At 40.5% G+C, this 21,518-nt stretch overlaps 1 protein-coding gene across 1 annotated transcript in view; it reads left to right on the forward strand.

Annotated features, from left to right (window-relative positions):
• Nucleotides 1-18,252, forward strand: part of CHN2 (chimerin 2) — a 165,984-nt gene extending 147,732 nt beyond the window's left edge. The window contains exons 8-13 of the mRNA XM_052693233.1: nucleotides 578-662; nucleotides 3,712-3,885; nucleotides 5,998-6,075; nucleotides 12,529-12,666; nucleotides 14,052-14,157; nucleotides 16,354-18,252. Coding sequence (XP_052549193.1) covers nucleotides 578-662; nucleotides 3,712-3,885; nucleotides 5,998-6,075; nucleotides 12,529-12,666; nucleotides 14,052-14,157; nucleotides 16,354-16,525 — 753 coding nt within the window. The 3' untranslated portion in view covers nucleotides 16,526-18,252. The remainder of the gene's footprint in view (nucleotides 1-577; nucleotides 663-3,711; nucleotides 3,886-5,997; nucleotides 6,076-12,528; nucleotides 12,667-14,051; nucleotides 14,158-16,353) is intronic.
• The last annotated feature ends 3,266 nt before the right edge of the window (nucleotides 18,253-21,518 follow it).

Consider the following 21,518-nt stretch of genomic DNA (forward strand, 5'->3'; position numbering starts at 1 on the left):
GTTGCATGTAAATGCACAGACAATAGCATCATCAGAGATGTGCATGGTGCTTCCATCATTCTGGCTTTGCACCAGATCTATGGGTACGTGGCTTTGTGGGAAATCAAAATGGGGTGCATTTGTGCCTCTTCTGTCATTTCATTGTTTCAAGTGATCTGCTGAAGTATGTTTGAATCTCAGAAACATGCTTCGTTGGTTTGATCTCATCAAATAAAAGCATTGACTACAGTTCCTTGGATTGTTAGCTTTACATCTTTCTCCTCTGACTAATGAACCTGGTTTCCTCCTTTCTACTAGAACTAAAATGTCAGCTAGCAAATATTGTTTGTTTTTAGTGTTACACATAGCCCGGTTCTCTGTTACGTTAAACCTATTGAAAGATAAACTTTGAGATCAAAGCAAATTTCTATGCCTGTGGTTTATTTCATCTAGACTATGGAAAGATGTGGGCACTGTGTGGTAACAATTTGCTCCTACTGAGTCTTCTGTTGTTTATCCAGTTTAGTTGTTCCATCTGTCAGACCATCTGCCTCCCAGTGACCCCATTTCTTTTTTTTCTCCTTCCTTTATGTTACAGGTCCACACGTTTCGAGGTCCACACTGGTGTGAATACTGTGCCAACTTCATGTGGGGTCTCATCGCTCAGGGAGTAAGGTGTTCAGGTAGCCTGCAAACATTTTCAGTCTTTATTGGGAAGTGCTCAGGCATCCATCCCACCCACCCCAGCCTGCATGCACTGCAGGAGGGACAAGCAGGGGTCCCTTTGCAAAACATGCCAAGAAGTCCTCCAGTGCCAATTAGAGCTCTGTCATTTTCTCTTGTCCCAGAAAGCACAGGCTAGTTTTAAAAAGGAATCACATGTATGCAGCATCCACAATAAAGGCCTGCTGTTAGAGAAGGGATGTCTCTAGTGGGACCTGTAAAAAGCATCAATCTTTCACATCTCATCTCCCCTCAACACAAGGACATTGAGCTGCTGGAGCAGATCCAGAGAAGGGCCACAAAGATGATCAGAGGGCTGTAGCACCTCCAAAATGGGGGCAGGCTGAGAGAGCTGGGGCTCTTTAGCCTGGAGAAGGCTCCAGGGAAACCTTATAGCAGCCTTCCAGTACCTGAAGGGGGCCTACAGGAAAGCTGGGGAGGGGCTTTTTATAAAGGCATGCAGCAACGAGGACAAGGGGAAATGGCTTTAAACTGTAAGAGGGTAACTTAGACTAGATATTAGGAAGAAATTATTTACTCTAAGGGTGGTGAGAAACTGCAGTAAGCCCAGAAAGGATGTGAATGCTGGATGAGGCTTTGAAGAACCTGGTCTAGAGGGAGATGTCCCTGCCTATAGAAGAGGGTTGGAACTAGATGATATTAAAGGTCTCTTCCAACCCAAACCATTCTGTGATTCCATGTGAAGAACTAACAGAAGTGGAACTACAGGTTTTTCAATTACCATAACAGATATTCTGTAAGGAAAGCCTTAATGTGTTTTCTTTTCGAAAAACAATCCTAGCTGCTCAAACACAGCATTTTTTCCTGTTTGTTTTACCACACTGGCTAGAATGGAAGGAATCCATAAGCTCTTCCGTACTGAAAATTGCATCCATTCAGCAGTGCCTTGGGGACACACATGGTTTGGTGTATACATTAAGAATTGGCCTTTGTGATTTCAATAAGTTTTCATTTGACTGTTTTTACATCTTAAGAAACAAGCTCTGGAAACAGCATAGCCAGCCAGCAGCCAGGCTTCATAATTTGTCTTTTTTGCCACCAGTAGTTGAAAAGTGCCCTTGTCTGCAAAAAAATCATCACCTGTTTCCTGTAAAAATACCATGCATTGCTGCAAGCCCTAAATAGCCCACCTCAAGGGAAAACAAATAATATGACTTCATTTTCCCAGAAGGATTCATTTCCTGATGCCTCTATAAGTGTATTAGCATTTTAATAGCATTTTAATTACTTTAAATTTGCTCTCTTGTGAAAAATAATCATGCTGGAAAAATACAATAATCACTGAATCACGATCTTTAGGATTCAGCAAGTGAAATTGTATTTGGTGTGTGGCAAATGGGATTTCATAACTTATTTCCACAGATCTCCAATGTCTTCCATGTCTCAGATGAATATGAATATGAATATCTTTAAGGTCCTTTCCAGTCCAAACCATTCTATAACACAGTTCTGCCATAACTCTCTCTGACCTGACCCCAGGGTGTTGCTGAACTCAGGCTGGCACCAAACACACTCGCCCTGACCTCTGCCTTTCAAGTCGAGAGGAGGTGATTGTAACATAGAATTTAGACAGCAGCTTGAACGATTAAAATAGCTTCCAGGAATGCAAAGTTACTGTTATGTCTTTTCTGCCTCTAGATGAATAATGGTAACAGAAAGAATATGGAAAGTATAAGATAAGGAAAATGAATAGTAGTTTGCTTTTAAACCAATATGATCTTAAACACAAGTGTTCAAAAACTGACAAGCACAGAGCTGTGCTTGTTCACATATAAAATACTGAATTAATGAAAAGGTTTATTTATCCAGTATGAAACATAATACTCTCCCTCATTAAATTACCAACATTAACTCTTAGACATATGCATTTGGACTTAACTTCACATACTTGAAGAACAGCACTGAAAGACAGGATCCTAACAGCAGCTGCTCTGATGTGCTTGAATTTCACACAACAGTAATTCATTGTGCAGCAACAACTGTATGAAGAAACATAGAAGAGCCCACCAATTCCATTAAATGTGTCAGTGCGTTTATAGTGATGATCTGATTTTCCTTGATTAATATTTTATGAAGAATAATACTGCAATGTGTTTCAAGCAGTAGAGACACATTTGTATTTTGAATAGTTTGGGCAGTAAGCCAGCAGGAAAAAACAGTAAGCAACTTGCTAGTGATGACACTGGAAGTATCCAAAAGGCACTGGGTGATAGGCATGACTGGGAAAGCATTAAAACAAGAATCACATTTCTGTGAGATAATGTAACTCACGGTGGTGTTTGCCTTATTGAGGCTTATAAATTCAATTGGCTGAGTGCTTGAATCTATTAGAAAAATTCAATTTGTGGTGATCAAGGAGTATCTTAAGTTAGCAGAAACTCACCAGTGCAACCTAGAGTTGATTTTGGAATAAGATACCCCTTATAAGAACAATCTGTAACACAAATCGCTCTCGTTTACATTGTGCCTTTCATGGCATTTCATATGCTCAAACTGACCCGTAGACTAAACAGGGGGGTCACTCTGGCCACCAGGAAAGTGACAGTGAGGCTGAAACTGTTGAGCAGAACAATTCAAAATGCTGTGCAGCAGGGCTTTGGGAGGGGAGAGGAATTGAACTGACAGCAGTGAACTGACCCAGCCTTAAGAGGGGCTGTCCCCACCAGGCTGAGAGGTGAGGAACACTCAGAGCTCTTGCAGTCTTTTTAGCAGTGGTGCTCAGGTTCACTTTCCCCAGCAGAAGTTTTTCATAGGAGATTTTTGTGCTCATCCTTTTTGTCTTTGGTAATTCTGCAGCACAGTGAACTGTCACTGAGTCCTGTCAGTGTTGTACATTGAGAGGCCAGCAAAGTCAGAGAGAGTAATGTAGAAACAACAGACCTTTTCTATGGGGAAGTTATGCCTCTTGGTTGTGTTAAGGAAATAAATTGTTAGACAAAACCTCTCAGCATGGTATGAATTAGTGAACCTGGCTAACTTTGTTTCCAGACTGTGGGTTGAACGTACACAAACAGTGCTCCAAGTACGTGCCCAACGACTGTCAGCCCGACCTCAAGAGGATAAAGCGTGTCTACTGCTGTGATCTGACCACACTGGTGAAAGCCCACAATACCCAGAGGCCGATGGTGGTGGATTCCTGCATCCGAGAGATTGAAGCAAGAGGTTTGTGTGCTTCCAAAGCAGCAGGAGTGATAAAATGACAATGACTTGAATTACATGTTAAGAGAGTAGTATGTTCTTGTACCATGAGGACAGGATTTGAGAAGGGCTTTTTTTTTTGAGCATAGGTGATATGTTGCTTTGCATTAGCTGGTAAAATTAAATAATGACATTTCATAATGCAATTTACTGAAATGCTTTCTGAAAACATGTCAAAACAGGTATTATGTTACACTTTTGAAAGGGGTGAACTTTAAAGTGAACTTTAAGTTCATGTTTACGTGTCTTTTTTCATCATTTTGTTTTAGCATACCTACAGACACTTCAAGCTTCAGAGTTTAAATCAAACCCATTATTAATAACCGCTGATGGCATTCTGGGCAAGAACACTCAAATGGCTGGAAATGTCTCAGGCAAATGAAGTCCCAGACTGTAGCATTTTGTAGTATCTTGCAAACTGCTCAGATGAGGAATATTTGCATGACATTAACCTGCTGACTGATGGATTCCAAGGCTCAAGCAGCCCATCACAGCCCATCCAGCTTCAGACAGGTTTTCACTACTCAGAGATGCATGCCAGATTGAAAAAAATAGTATCTCTCCCCCAGCACATCTACAAGAGACAGGAAGGGTCACGTAGTTTTGTTTTGGATAGCAACTGTGTGTGCTGTGCTGCCCAATAAGCCAAATTTCCCTGTCAGTCACAGCTTTAGCACAGAAATCTCATAATGTTGAGTTCATGGCATCACAGTAATCTGCATAGCAACACACTGATACTAGCCATAGGGATTTCAAAGCCACGCATCATCTCCTGAAATGAATGAAAGATTTACAAGTAAATCCCCTGCACTGCTCTGTAAAGCTCTACCAGGATTATATCATCATTGCAGGGACAAATAGAATAGCTTGGAGTAAGACAGAAGAGCTTTACTGAGATGATACAACAGTCAGCTACACTGCATTTGAGATATAATCACTTGTACATTTATTGATTAATAGAAAATCTGCTATGCATTCCTTTTTTTAAACATCTTTACGTATCTTTCCATAATTGTTGTAGAATGTCATTTTTGTTTTACAATGCTGATTTTTTTCTTAGGAAAACAAAGTGATTTGAGTCCTATAGGTAGGTTAGCACAGTGCATAGATGGAATAAGGAGCTCTAAGGTTAAAATAAGTAACATCAGTGTAACTGTACTTGGTTAGTTGTATCTGCTTTGCTGAGCTGTCCTTCATTTCACTTTGCCTTGGAGTAAAGGTGGGGGGGCATAAAGCAGGTCTGTTGTGCTGGAAGAACTGCAGAAGGGATATAGTGACATGGAGAATAGCATCCATCACATACATCAGCTTTGTTTAAGTGTAGGTTGACAGCAAAACTGGGAACAAATGTGCTCAAAGGCAAAGGCAGTCTCTTACTTTCATTGTTATTTATTACTAAGCAAATGGTAAAAGCAAAGAAGGCCTTCATTAATTACGGACAAATACAGGAAAATCTCCAATATAGAAAGTGTAAATCATGGCAATAACATCCTGCCATTAGTGATGTGCAATATTTGATAGGACAATGATAGGACAAGGGAGAATGGTTTTAAACTGAGACAGGGGAGGGAGGTTTAGGGTAGATATTAGGAGGAAGTTTTTGACACAGAGAGTGGTGACGCACTGAACAGGTTGCCCAAGGAGGTTGTGGATGCCCCATCCCCAGAGGCATTCAAGGCCAGGCTGGATGTGGCTCTGGGCAGCCTTGTCTGGTGGTTGGTGACCCTGCACATAGCCGGGGGGTTGAAACTAGATGAGCACTGTGGCCCTTTTCAACCCAGGCTATTCTGTGATTCTATGATTCTATGATTTTCTTCTAGCATTACCTGCTGTGTATCTGCTGTTATTTTCTGACTGTTACAAAATCAGAAAAAATAAGTTCTTAAAGTTTTTAACCCTGTTAAAAAAATATTTTAAAATGCCTTTATTTTTCCTTAAATGCTCCAGATTTTCACATCACAATATTTTGCTGTATTTATCAGCCCCACCACTGCTTTTGCTTTGTTGTTTTTAAGCCTGCTGCTTTTTAACCTAGTGATTATTGAAGCAAAGTTAACCGAGAAGTTTTTGTTTCAGGTTTGAAGTCGGAGGGCCTCTACAGAGTCTCAGGCTTCACTGAGCACATTGAAGATGTGAAAATGGCCTTTGATCGAGGTACAACATTTTTAAATTTTGTACAGTGTTTTGTTTAAAGTTTCCAGTTGAGAACTTCTCCGTTCTTTTGTGTTTGCATGAGTTTCACAATAATGAAATTGGCACGAAAGCAGAAGTACAGTACAGTAAGCAGCCATTTTTTGCCGTACTTTTCATAAGACGAAAATGTATTTCCTAGCTGGAAAGATTAACTAAACACTCAATAAATTATGGTACAGAGAAGGCTAAGTGCTCAGGCTATTGGGTGAGTGCTCAGCCTAGCAGCACAACCTAGTTCAAGCATAAGCCTTTTGCCAGGGAAAAGTTCTTGGCCCTATCTTTAGCATACTCCCTGCTTTCTATTATGGTAATCTGTTTATGAGCTCAAGAAGCAGGAACTGCTACTGAACAGTCATTCTGAATGCAGCCTTGCAGGAAGCAGCACACCACCATGTGTATGATTGCCATTTCTGTGTCTGCACTGCAGATGAAAGGAGCATGAAAGAGATGAGTTGTACAGCTTATTGAAAAATTGTATTAACTGAAACACTGCCTCTTAACCATGATTACCCGTGTAGCTGTAATTAATTGATTTGGCTGATTTCTTCGGTCCTGGTCATGAACAGTCATTGCATGCAGTGGTTCAGTAGGTCAGGACCTCACAGGTCCTGTCCCACTACCTCAGACAGCAACAGATGAGGGTGGGGGACAGGAGAACAGCTGAGGTTCACCTCAAGCCCCATCTCTGGGCACCTTCCTGGTAGCATGGTTGAGCAGTGAGTCCATGATTCAAGATCAGGATCAGCTCCAGTGATAGTAACCAGGGTCAGACACAACCTGAGTCATCCATGGGGACAAGGCAGGTCCAGCTCAAGCCAGGCAGTCAACCTGCAGGTTGGGGCACAGATCAGCAGGGTGAATGACCAGGCACTGGCATGGCCATGGTACAGCTGGAGACAAGTGAAGAGTTGCTCAGGCAGGAACTGGAGCCTGAAGTCTGCAGTCCCTGTGGACAGGAGGTGTGGGAGCAGGCTCTAGGTGAGGCTCCTAAGGGCCAGCAAGGTCTACGGGTGCCCTCATGGTGTGGCATACAGTACACTTACTGTGCCTGAATACTTCTTTATTTGGAGATAGTGTGCCATGCAGACTTCATTGGCAAAGAAGTCCAGGTATGTAAGTGGGAATTTCCAAAGTGATCGTTTTCATTCCATATGCAAATATTTTTTTAAAAATTATACAATAAATGTATTGGATGCTGCAGTTATGAACATACATATGTTGATCAGACATCATTTGGATGAAAGAGATATCAAATGCTATGTCTGCTATCATACCAAGGTGCACATTGCAGACTTGCTGTGTTAAGCAGCATTACGGAAATGGTCACAGGTCACATAGCTCCCATTCTGTCTGTCTGGGTATATCTAGCCTGACTAATTCTTCTGTTCTGTGTATTAGCTCTCTTCTGCGTGTGCCAACCTGAACAAAACCCAAGTGGGGAAGCACAGGCTGAGGAGAGATGGGCCTAAAGAGAGTAGCCAGAAATTTGTGTTTGAGTGTGACTTGCATGCTGCTGTAGCTGTTGTTCATTTGAAAATGCTTCTAACCACCAGAGCCAGCTCAGTTTTACAGAATATTCCGTTACTGTTGCTGATATTCCTGTCATAATATGGTGGCAATACATACTAGAATTGGAGCCACAGCAGGGAATATAGCGTGATTTGCTGGAAAAAGCAGCATCTGTAAACAGGAAGAATAAAGTCACGGGCAGTGTCAGATTTCCAAAGGGAAAAGTATGAGTAAACACAGAAGCAGAGAAAGCAAAGACCAAGTTTGCATACACAGACTATGAGGAAGCCTATTGGGCATAAATTAATAAAAAGCTATGTCTTCATTTTCCTTTGACAATCTCTTGAGGGAAAAGGGATAAGAAAGGAAAGAGAGGATTGCTGTGTTGCCATGAGTAATGCTAAAAGCAAGGAACAATGGACAAAAGATTGTAACGGGAATGTATGACTACAGTATTACTGAAACCAGATACTGAAAACTTTCCTTTCTGCTTCTGAAAATGTTTTCTCCCTGAACTGCGATTGAAAGCAGAGAGATTTTTCTTCCTCTTTTTTTTTTTTTTTGGTGTGTGTGTGTCTCTGTGTGTGCATGTGTGTGTGTAGTAAGCACTCTAAAGAAAACAAAAACAGATTTTTTTGCCTGACTTGTGGGCTGCACAGCTTGAAGGTGTTGTCAGCTCACAGAAGGTTACACTGGCAAAAGATTTCCAACCTGACAGCTCAGGGCTGACTTCCCTGTCAGATCCAGGCCTAGAGAGACAGGGACCCTCGCCTTTCTTCTGCATCTCCTCCCCTGTGTCACCCTCAAAGCCTGAGCAGCAAGGAGCGCAACATCCCAAGGGCATGACATATCCCTCATCTCTTCAGTAGGTGTCAGAGCTGGGTGGGAAGGGAACTGAGGGCCAGGTGCTTGACTATTTAGAGGTCCCATTCTAACCATCTGAAAGCAAGGTTTTGAAAGGAGCGTCTAATAAAAGTAGGGGCAAACACCTAAGCTAGTTTTTAAATGCTAGCTGAGCGATTTATTGACAGGATGGTACTGCATGGTGCCCGTTGTTACAGAGTGTCACACTCAATGACTGCAGATGTCTCCCCTTTCTTTTATGTCTGAGCCACCCCCGGGCTATGATGTGCTGTTGCATCTCTAGAAATACAGCTCTTGATAACTGCTTTTGAAAACAAACAAGAAAGAATTCCTCTTATTTTAACACACAGGATGCATACTTCAAATAATGCCAGGAAGCCTTCTGGTTTCACAGCTTTCCTTCATCAAGACATGGGTGAGAGAAGACAGAATAATGTATGGATTAGGCACAAGGGCTGACTCGGCCATAGGGTCGCTCTCCAGTTATTCCATTTGCAGCCAATTGACAGAAGCCAGCCCTCCCCGTGACCGACTGTCCCAGCGCTGTCAAAAGGACACTGATTTGTTGCTGTCAGAGAATTACAGTGAGGACTGAAAAGTTGAATATCTCAGAAAGAGAATGGCATCCCACAGAATGTTATTCTGGCTGTAAAGCTGTGACAGTTATTTTTAAAACTGAGAGAAGTTGGTCCTGATCTTGTTTAAATGAAGGCTGCCTTCTAGAGCGAAAGTGGTGTAAATACTCCTGCTGTCAGAGAGGGCTGCGCTTGCTGGGGCACTGACAATGTTCCATTTCAGTGCTTTTCATAATGAGAATGGAAGGAATAATATGGATTTATTTATCCTTGTGAATGTTGGTGCTGTAAAACAACAGTTGCTCTCTGTGAGCATTGTTGAGCTGTGGCACTTTAACAGCCATAAAACTCCCATTGTGCGCTTTACCCACAGAGCTGCCGTTGTCATAAATGCGTTCTGTCCTTCCACTTGTTTCTATGACTGGCTGGTACAATACACTTGCTAAAAATATTTTGCTGTTTAATATTACATGAGTACTCAGAAGCATCCTAGCTCATCCTCACACTCCTTTGCCAGTGTGTCTGAAAACCTGTCACACTGAAATTCCAAATAGTTACCAAGAAGCACATTAGCTTGGCAAAGGCTGTGCAAGAAAAAAAGAAAACAAAAAGGGAGAAGGAACTTGGATAGAAATATAATTCAGTATTCAGAGGGCATAGCTGAGGCTTTAAGAATCTAATACTTACTCCATTTCCTTTTCTAATAAACTACTGTGGCATCAAAATAAAGGAAAAAACGCTTCTCTTGTCTTAAAAAAACATAATGCAAGAAAATCTGTTGAAAGTCAAAGCAAGAAGGAAAAAGGAGTGACAGGTCTGAGGTAGGATTAAATCTATAAAGATTAAACAAACTAGAGGCTTGCAACGCAATATAAAAAAAAAGATTGCATTAACATATGTGATCACATGCAGTATCACTGCAGCGATCTGAGGAAAGTTCCTGTACTGAAAAAAAGACAGCTGTGGTAATGCAGAAAGTACTGTACCAAATATATGTATTTCCTGCAGTTTGTTGGTGTAGATGAACTGCTGTAAAATAGATGTCACGGGTTTACCTGCAGTGGATCAGTTTTTTTATCTGTAGCGCTTTGAATTTTAAGCATACCTGAATAAAAATCCAAATGCAGGAATTAGGTGAGGATAAGAGAAAAGTGTAGCCTAACAAAAGGTCTTCCATGACTGAAAATGAAAGGAAAAGAAAGAAGCCAGAGTCTACTGAAGGAAAAGAAAAATTCCACCTTCCCCTAAATAACCACAGCAGAAGTAGAGGTATTTTGTGACAGACATATTATTATTATTAACAAAAATCTCAAAACAAAATCTTCAATGTGTTTTCAATGGATGTATTTTTGTCTCTGAAGAGAGAAATGTTTTACTTGGGAATTAATGCCTTTTTCCTACAGTAAGTGGACAGAGGTGTGTTTGAAGTACATTGCAGTTTGAAGTACCTCAAGCCGAAGTGGCCCTTTAAGGAAGTTTGCTGGGCTGCTGTGCAAAAGTATTAAATAAATAACACTTCTATTTAGTGTACCAGTGACCTGGATAATAGATGCAACCTTCTGCTTTGCTATATCTGTCCAGATGCAGCTGCTGTCTCCTTGAAAGTGTCTGTTTTCAGTGCAGCATTTTGAGCGCTCAGTGTCCATCAATTAAATAGAGCTCTCCACACAACAATTAATAGAACTAATGCTACTGGGCCTGGAACGTGTGGATTAAACAAAAGACTTGGGCAGTGTAAACATTCTCCAAGGGGTTATTGATGCTGTATTAAATTAAATGCTGATGGATGTATTCAGACTGCTCAGCTGCATCAAGAAAGGCTGCTTGTTTTAAACACTTAAGCGTATAATCTCCTCTTGATGAGAACATGTAGGGCTGTTAGTCTTAATGAGAATTATGTGCATACATTGGGCAGGACGTATGCCTTAAAGATTAATGCCATAGGTTTGTATAAAACATCTACAATCAATATAAACTGTTTTACTCGGCCGTGAAAGCCTTTATCACCATCTTAGAAGCAGTGCATCAAACATAGCACCTCATCTGTCTACATCAGTGCATGTCTACAAGCACCAGCAATTGTGAGACAAGCAAGGCAATGGATTTACAGTGCGTCAACTCCTCAGTGGTAACAGTCTGAGCTTGTGCTTTGCACCTCCTGGCAGACACAAGCAGACTCCCTTCCACTGCTGCAGCAAGCACAGTCTTGCATGGCCACAGTCATCAGGTAGTCCCAAGTTGCTGCTGGCTTTATTTTCACTGCCTCTGGCAAGTGAAGTGCTGTTATCCTCACTTTAAAGAGCTCAAAGGTTTAACTGATCTCAGAGAAGCCCAAAGTGAAGTTGGGTATTAAATCCAGACATCTGTTTGACTGCTACCCTGTCCTATCCCTCTGCTGCCAGGCCCAGCAAGGGAAATAGGCACATCTCCTCCAGGGAGGGAAGATACCCGCATTGCTCAGGAGTTTAAAGTGCTAGGTAGTACAGAACAGACATGGACATTTGAACTTGGAAATAATAACCACTCAGCTTTGCTGGTATTACTTGTAATTTCACTCATTGCAAGCCATGTAGTGGGCACGGGCTGACCTGCAGCAATGGAAATTTTAAACTCACACGTTAAAAAGTGTTCCATAATGGAATTTTGAATAACTGTGTTAAAATATATAGAGGGAAAAAAAAAAAGGAAAAAAAGTATGTCATTAGGGTTGCATAATTCAACAATTTAGCTGTTCATCCATTACAACTATCCATATTCATTTAACAAATTGCAATCCACATTTGGGAATAAATTTTGTAGCTAAATGCCATAGCATGTCTATTTAAATTCAAATCTTTGCAACAAATAAATAATTCAGATATGAAGACATTAGAAGGCATCTGGAAAATAAGAAGGCTTTCTGACTAGCTAATCAGCATAGATGGATTGGTACAGGACTCAAAAGATTTGGTTGTGTGCTCTGATTTTTGCTGCTTGTCTCCTGGGGGATGTTGCAAATTTATGCTATTTTTATACACCTTTGTTTCCCTAAATGCTAATAAAAGTAGGGGGCTCTACTCCTGGGTATTGATCTGTGGATACAAAGTACAACATCGAGACAAGCTGCTCACAGCTTAGTTTTGACATTTAATAAATTGGCCAAATTCAACAAATACATTATTAACATGACTTTTTCATCCAACATTAAACATCCCATGCGAGATGACACACTGCAGACACTGTTCATGCAATCACCAGCCTCACCAAAAGATGTCAGCTAATGCATTATTTACTAAGTGATATGGAAACAGCCATTCCTCATTCATCCACTGTAAAGTTGGTAGCAATATATTCTCATTTAAGCCTTCCAAATGCTTTCAGGTTGTTTTTTCTTGTCAGGTTGGGCACAGTAAATCTGAATTAAGTCCTGCCTTGCTTCAGTCAGAATTAGACTGTTTTCCAAAAAGATTTCTTCTTTCTCTTCCAGATGGTGACAAGGCTGATATTTCTGCCAGTATTTATCCAGACATAAACATTATTGCTGGAGCACTGAAGCTGTATTTCAGAGACTTACCAATTCCTGTGATCACCTATGACACCTATTCCAAGTTCATAGAGGCAGCAAGTAAGTATTGCACAGTAATTTGTACTGTTCTTCAATTATGTTTCCCATCCATAGCACTGTTCACAGTAAAGACAGACAACAAATTGGAAATGGGCATTTCTCAGCCATATATTACTCTTAAACGGAAGTTTTGCTTGATTGTTATTGTAAAAGGAACATCATGCAAGTAAAAAAACAACAACAAAAAAAAAAACCACAATAAATGTAGAGTATAAAAATACTGCTTAGCAAAGAATGTAGAGATCTGTGGTACCTAAGAAGTAGCACATTTTCTTCTTTAAAAAGTATCTTTAGTGATTTTGAAATGGCAATATATCTATACGCAAGAGGTCTGTGTCACCATGCTGGGTTCGCCTTCTGGTCACCCAAACTTGCACTGCCCTTGCAGCCACAGGCAGCTTTTGTGCTCTTCTCTTCCACCTTAGGCAGAGAAATTATTTTATAATTATTTTATACTTAAAATTATTTTATAACTCATAAATCACATACTCAGATGAAGCAGTTCCTATTGTGAAATACAGAATCTTATGCAGGGCATAAAGATTCTTAATTTTCTAAAATATCATGTTCCTGATACCATTTTTATGAAAAGTCATGCAACAGATACAAATCTGACTCACTTCATATTTTTCATGTAAAATACATGTAAAAACCAATCAGATTTTTAGAGGGACTGCCAGTCTTAAGCAAGCACTGACATTCTCGCATCACTTATTCCAACGTATTTAAATACGTTCAGCAGTCTCACCTTGTTTGTGTAATTCCACGTCACTTCAGTCTCTCTACCTAAACTTCAGCACAGTCCAGTATACTCAAGAACAGTGTCTGAAGCACATGTCCACACTCCCATCTGTTTTGGATGGCTAATTTTGAAGGAACCTTATGTGAGATTTTATTAAAAAGTCATTTCCAGACAGTGTATTATGAAGAATTTAATGAAGCTCAGGTACTGTACCTACTACTGTAACTAGAGCTACAGTCTGTAGAGAAGGTAATGTCACGCTGGAACAGGTTGCCCAAGGAGGTTGAGGATGCCCCATCCTTGGAGGCATTCAATGCCAGGCTGGATGTGGCTCTGGGCAGCCTGGTCTGGTGCACATAGCAGAGGGGTTGAAACTAGATGATCATTATGGTTCTTTTCAATGCAGGCCATTCTATGATTCTATAATTTTATGACTATGGGGTGGTTTTTGTTGCTAATTTCTTTGTAAAGCCATTCTTTTGAGAAGTTACTTCTGTGCTCCCTGTTTATGAGTTTGGTATTTATCCCTGCAAGCACAATCAGTGGCTTGTGAAGGGCTCCATAATGACAACTTAGCTTCCTGAATTACCGCTGTTTACAAATGAAAGGCTCTATTAACATTAATCTATTTGGTGTTTTACAGAAATCTCCAATCCTGATGAACGACTAGAAGCAATACATGAAGTGTTGATGTTACTCCCTGCTGCTCACTATGAGACACTTAGATACCTAATGATTCATCTCAAAAAGTGAGTTAATTGGCATGCAGGATAATTCTTGAAAAGCATAACACTTTTCTGCATTGAAAGACCAGTATTACAGAAAATATCAATAAAGCTTCCGTATCAGCAGTACCACTACAGCAGCAACATTACAAACAAACAGACAAGCTATGTTTGCACAAATGCCTATAAACTACGTATATATATAGTGTAGATCCTTCTGCTGGCAAATCATTGCAAGCCTTTGAAGAGTTAATTCAGATTTGACACATTTCTCTGAGGCAGATTATATCTGAAAAAATACCAGAATGGTAGGTACTTTAGAGAAGTGTTAGATGTTCTGTGGCAAGTGATTTGATCACGGTTTCCTTCTGCCTCCCCTTACCTCCCACTCTGTCTCTGTCCTCTGGTAATACAGCTCTAAAAGGAAGGAGCTGTCTCTCACTGATTGCTCTCTTCATCTTTAAGCCATGAATCAAGTGGGGCCTATTTTATACTTCTAGTAGAAGCAGTTATGGGCTCTCTCCAAGTATTTCCTATCTCCTTCGTTTTTAAACACAAAGGGACAAGATGCCTCACTCTCACTAATTTCAAGCAAAACCACTTAGCTACTTTGGGCATTTGCATGCCTCAGAAAGTCTTGTTTGCAAGTGCTTAAAAGCTGAAGCTGAGTAGATACTGACACAATCATCTCAAAGCAGGCCTCACTTTAAGAATATATTGCCTGCATATATTAAAGAATATATAACACTCTTCTCTGGTTAAGCCAGTGATGCTACTTGGACATGACAGAAAAGGGGATAAGGGAGAAGTAAAACTATTTGCCTTTGGAGAATTTTCTGATTTTCATCTGCATATTCTGCACTATTAATACCAAAGTGAAAAGAGCTCAACTGAGGTAAAATCACATCAGAGAGCTTGTGTGAAGTGCATTTCATGTTTAATCAGGTTCCCATTATGCAGAGACTTTTCTTCGTTGGTTCAGGTCAATTACACAGAGTAATTTTTTCTTTTGATGAGACATTACCTGGGCATGCAGGATCTCCTGGGGACTCTGCAGAGATGAGATGTGTAAACAGCCATCCTTTTAGCACATTCGCCTGGATGGTGGTTCAGGATTAACATGGTTCAGGATGAACCACGCCAGCTTTTAAGAAGGCCATGTCAGTAATGAAAAATGAGTTTGTCAGCCAATTAATTAATTGCTATCTTCAATCGTATTGGAATGTTCTTTCTGTTAACATTTCACTTAGAATTGGAGGGAATAGAGTAGAATGAGCAGTCCCCCCTGTGGTGAAACACATATAGCTCCATCCACATTGAAGCTGTGCAACTGAATCTCTGTGCTCATCTCAGGCCTTGCTGGGAACAAGCTCCATATACCTGTACAGGGGTGCTAGTGAGATGTATAGTGAAGTGTATGCGTTATAGCACAGCTGTTCAACATTCCTGTTGCACACAGGCACAGGTAGAAAGCGGTGTTGGGCTTGCACAGTGTCTGGGGCTAAGCAGGCTTGGTTTGCCTTTTCTCCTTGCAAAGCTCAGCTAACCTATTTGTTAGAATGTGGTGATGCATCTGTGAGTAGGGACACTAGTGGATATCTGATCTGAAAACAGAGAAACTGTGTTTTTCAGTGATAGTCACTCTCTGCAGAGGGATGGTGGTAGACAGAAAACCTGATCATGTACGGACCCTGTGAATGAGAAGGCCAGAATGTCTCTTCTGGATTCAGCCTCTGTGCTCCCTGAGAGGCATCCACTGCCCAGCTGCAATCCAGTTGGGAATTACTATGTCCAGGGATGGCCCCAAGTGCTGACCATACTCAGCATGACACACACCAAGCAAGACACAGAGAACTGTAATTACTGTAGAATGGGGAACTGCTCCATGTGTGATATTTTCTACCATGATTACGCTTCTCAAAAAAGCAGTTTCCACTAATTCTTATACCTTAAAGTATATAATAATGGAATAATCGCTGAAGAGTTGCAGGAGGAGTTTTTAAAGGCTCTGAAATACACAGCCCAACCATCATTGCATCGTACTTGCAATGGAAATAGTTACTGTGGAAATTGGTACTATATTGAGTGAAAACTCTCATAATATGGTAAAAATACCGTTATTGGGCAATGCTTGGTGTGAAGCACAGCTGAGGTTTAAGATGCAATATGTATTTTTCTTCAGGGGAGTAAACAGCTACTTACTTTTCTTTTCTATTTTAGGGTTACTTTGCATGAAAAGGAGAATTTTATGAATGCTGAAAACCTGGGAATAGTGTTTGGGCCTACTTTAATGAGACCTCCAGAGGACAGTACCTTGGCTACTCTGAATGACATGCGGTACCAGAAGCTAATTGTGCAAATTTTAATAGAAAATGAAGATGTTCTCTTTTAGACAAATATGGGCACATCTTCAAAACCACTTGTTTTAAAATGATTAGTTTGAAGGGAAAACAACATTTCTTTAATTTTTTTTTTTTTTTTAAATAAAGGAGAACTTCCTTGGCTGCACTTCAATTTCTGCAAAGCTGCAGATGGATGCCAAAATGTTTAGGGAAAGCCTGTGTCTCATAGACATATGCCTCTTTGTAGAAGGGGGAAAAAAAGGTCAGAAAAAATCCTCTCACCTTGTATCTTTTGCCTTGCCTCGGGTGTATATTTGTTTTGAGAAGCTGCAAGCAATTTTATTGTTAACTTATTAAGAAACACAAAACGTATTTTAATATGGCTAGAGAAGCAAAAAGGTACTTAATCAGCATTATTTGTATACAGCTATACATTTCCCTCTCCATAAGACATAATTATATATGTCAATTGTGAAACAAAACCTATATTATAAAGATATTTTTACTTTATCTAGCTGAAAGAATGGCATTTTATTTTAGCAAACTACAGATCAATGCGGTGCATTGATTGTTTTCCACATAATTCTTTCCTGCATTTTTGCTATGATATATTGAAAACAATTACCACGAATGCAGTATTATCCTGACATACCTCTTTCATGGCAAATGTTTTAAAGGAGAATCTTCTTTTTCTTGTGTGTATTCCAACTTTCCTTAGGTTTCTTTGCATTTAGGCACTAGCATTCCAAGACTGTGTAGTACACTTTTAACCATTTTGTATTTCTCAAAACATACAGTATTTTCTCTTTTTTGTTTTGTTTTTTTTTTTAATCCCATATTAAATATGATATTGAGAATTTTCAAAAGTTCTGGTGGTAGTATCAGTTTCACATGCCAGATATTTTTTAAATTATTATTTCATTAATATGTAAGTTAAGTGATGCTGGGACACTGGATATTTTCTGGCCTTGTTGAAAAGTCAGCACTTTTTTGCATTAAATATGAAGGATTTGGTTTTTCTGTAAAAATCAAGCTATGTTTTGTCATGTTTCTGTATTTATAAGTGTACAGTAAATCTCCTGAAAATGTAGGATATTTCTCTTGAATGTGTTCCAGATGGTTTGTTGTTTGTCTTTGTTTTTTTAAAAAGAGGACAAAAAAACACAAGAATATGGAAATGTGGAAGTCGGTAATTTTAATTATTACCAAATTTTAATATTTTTCTCCCCTCACAGACATTGACTACAGAGTTCATAGTCTAACTGCAACTTATCCCTAATGTTAAAACTGTTGCTCAGCATGAGATGTTTCTGCAAGTATAGAAAATCAGCATACTTTACTACCAAACTCAATTTTCAATACAAAAGAAAATATAATAATCCCTCATCCTGATTGTTTGTATGATATGGTGGGTTACTCAGTTTCCTGAATTATTTCAGGGAGCACATGTTTCTATTCAAATTGAAAAAAAAAATACATGTAACTATGATAATGAAGGAAAGTGGAGGGTATTATTGTAAATTTGTTGTCTTCTAGAGAAATAACTAAGGGCTAGATAGATTAACCCAGATTGCAAAGCAAATGCTAAATAGTCTGAGTTCCCAATACTTCTATAGATCCTCCTGACTTGTACAGGACTATTCGTTGTAGGTTATGTACTACTTAATACTGTCATAAAAATGATCTGGAAATGGTTTTATTTTGTGAAGTGAAATATGCTTTGTAATTTATGATAGTGTAAATGGAAGGAAAATCCCATTAAATGTGTTAAAGAGTTCTGGTGTCTGTCACTGACTACATGGCAAACTGCCAAATGAAAAATCAATCACTTACTAACTACTGTCTTGGCATGGCTGGGAAACACTTGGAAAATGCAGAAGAGCTTAATTGCGACAAGCAGTTTCAGAGGGGTGCTTAGAACCCCATGCAACCAAGCCTCGGTGCACCAGGATTTACTGCAGTCACTCCAAAGCACCTCTGTGTAAAACTTCCAGCAAGTATAGAATCAAAAATACCAATTCAATCCATCTTAATGCTTTCCAAAAATCAATGTCATCATAGCAGTTTTCTACTCCTTTGAATGCAGACATTTGCCTAGCAATGATTTTCTTTATTTTTTCTAGCCTGTTCAGTAGTGTTTTATTTTGTAAAGGCAGAAACAGTGCCATTATTCTTATTTTTGCAGGAAAACAGGCAGTTCTGTTTCTGTTCCTTCCTTCCCCTCTACCATTGGCAAACTGGTAGTCTTTGAATGTTAACACATGTCCCAGCCTAAGGATTCAAGCAGTATGTTCAGAAATACCCAAGCAATAGCATCTCTAGAGGCACAGGAGTTTCTCATACATTCACTTGAGTGCTGACTACAGTTCTGCACCTCAAACAGCAGTGAACTGTCCATGTTTACTCGGCTAACATGGGCCAAGTGTCTTCAGGAGCTTGCTGTGGAGATAGTAGGCTCCCTTCACCTAACACAGCTACGTGGCCTGGGAATCAGGCGAGCCTCATTTTTCTCCAGGTCCTTGAGAAGGACTTTGGTGGGCTGCTGCAAGGGCTGCCGTCTGTCAGTCAGCAAGCCCCATCTCCTGGCAGGGTGCAAGCTGTCCTGCACCCCAACAAAGCTGGGTCGCTGCACATATCACACTGAGATGACTCACCTCCCATACAGCAGAAACGTCTCAGTACTAATGAAACATTGCGTGGAGTTAATGATTTATAAGGCAGTCACTTTCATCAGTTTTGTGGAACTGCTGAAGTCTCTTCTTTGTGGCAGAATCATTGTGAGACTCAAACTGTCTGGTTTAAATATTTTGAATCTCAGGGGAAAACTTAAGGAAATGTTTCATGAGAACAGTGCAGTCTGATATTTACAGCTTGTGTCCCACACACTGCAGAGCTGTGCCTTTCCCCTATGCCCACATCAGTTGGTTTCCTCACCTCCATCCCTGGAGTCCCCTGCTGCACAGCTGGCCCATCCCATGTTGGACAAGAGGCAGCACATGCTGTGCCTCCCTCCAAACTGAGTGCAAGGCTGGATGGGGAAGTGCCAGGGGTCTCTTTAGCCAAGATGCTGGGTATGGGGCTCTGATGTGGGCTCTTCTATTCAGACATCAGTTATCACGAAACTTAATTCTTTCTCTCTCCCACTGTCTAATATCACTGAAATTGGACAAAAGATTCAAAAGTTACCGGGGAATAATTTGCAAAAAGAGAAATGCGGAGCCTACAGACAGTTTCTATAGGAAAATTTACAAGTGAAGTTACAAAGGAAACAGCTTTGCTCTCAATTCCACTGCTCTGTATGCTGATGCCAGTTTAAGCTACAGAACAGGCGATTTAATTTTATTTCTAAGCAAAAAGTAAGACTGCAGTTTCTTGTGCACACAGCAGCCTGAAAACACACAGATGAGGAGGCAGATCTATAGACACTTGACCTAAGACACTGGGAAGGGCTATATCAAGTTTGGGATCTCTTCTGATATGAGCTGCTTGAGGAGAGACCTGAGCAGTGTGTGACTGCCAAATTTTGGACAGATCTGTGAGTATCTTGCAAAACTCTCAGAGAGGTGCCTGTGGTAATAATCAGCTAGGTTGAAAGAAATCTTAAAGTCCCATTGCCAAAGAGGTGGAAGTGAGCATAGGTACTGCAAGCAGTTTACAGAGCACGTGGAGAAATCATGCGTTCTGTGATAAGCTCTAACACACACAGTGCAGGTCTGTGCAGGCAGGACACTGGGAGCTGCCTAACCTTGTTGGCACAGAACACTACCAGGGCTCACACGTCTGCAGAGAGGACACTGCCTGAGCCCACCTTGACTGCTGCTCCCTCATCTCCCATCACACCTTGAGCAGAAGACAGCCCACAGCCACAGCAGTGGGACCGCCAGCTGCTCCCACACACAGCTTAGCTCCAGCAGGACAGAACCTGTCCTTCATATTTCCTTATTGACAAGTACAGACTCAAGGTCTGCAGAAAAGGGAGGGAGAAGATTTGAATGCCAACAGACAGACCCCACTGCCAATAGCCAGGAACCGATGAAAACTGAGCAGGAAGGTAATTCACACTTACACAAGAAGAATGCCATCTAACTGGATCCTCCAAGCAAAATTATGTTGTTCTATCTTCGCAGAGTATCTAAAGGCAATGAAGAGACTCTTATCTCATTGAGATAAGAAGAGTAAAAGCATCTGTATATCTTATATTCTTTAGCCAGTAGAGATTAATTCCTTGATTAAAGCAAAGATCATGGTTAAAATTCAGAAATCTAAACCTTAAGAAATGGTGGTTATTGCTGAGTGCTGTAGGGCCTAAGTATTTATGACATTGGTGGATCTTGCTAGGCCCATCCCTTACACTCATTCCCTGAAGGCATGGTCTTCTGGTTGTAATTATGCTGATGCTATGACTAAAGCTGGGATCCATAGTTCAAATAATCCAGCCTGAAGGACCTGAATTACTACAGGGTGGTGTAAAGGCTACAGTTAGGTAGAATGTGTCCACTGGGGCCTGTCCCTTATAAGCTGCAACAGAAATAAGCAAGGAGTTATAAGTGAAGAACCTGTCAGGGTTCTGTTTATGTTACTTATGGGAGTGTTGTGAACCAAGCTTACCTCAGGATGCTGGAAGCTGCATTCCATGTGTGATCATTGGGCCTGACAAGGAGTCAGCGTTGTGCCTTTTCGCAGAAGTATCAGCCATTTGTCAATATTAATAAGAAGATTAGAATGAGGACTAAGGTTAAATTTAGGGTTAGGAGCTATGGATCCTGAAGAATGCTAATTGCTGCTGACAGTATTTGACGATACTTTATTTTCTGTTCTACTACAGGCATGTGTATGACCAATGTGCACAAAGGTCCAATTTACTATGTGTTGCTGCCCAAGAACATAAGAAGGAAGCCTAGGGTACATAGGTATTTATAACAAGGAGCTGAGGTTAGGGTTAGGTTAGGAATCCAATACTGAGGAATTTGTTTTGTTACTGGATGCTGCACAGCCCTCAGTATTAGGAACAGGGCTGATGTCAGTAAGAGACAGCTAATGGGG

Source organism: Tympanuchus pallidicinctus, unplaced genomic scaffold, assembly GCF_026119805.1.
Source record: "Tympanuchus pallidicinctus isolate F22 unplaced genomic scaffold, pur_lepc_1.0 scaffold3, whole genome shotgun sequence".
NCBI classification, from domain to species: Eukaryota; Metazoa; Chordata; class Aves; order Galliformes; family Phasianidae; genus Tympanuchus; species Tympanuchus pallidicinctus.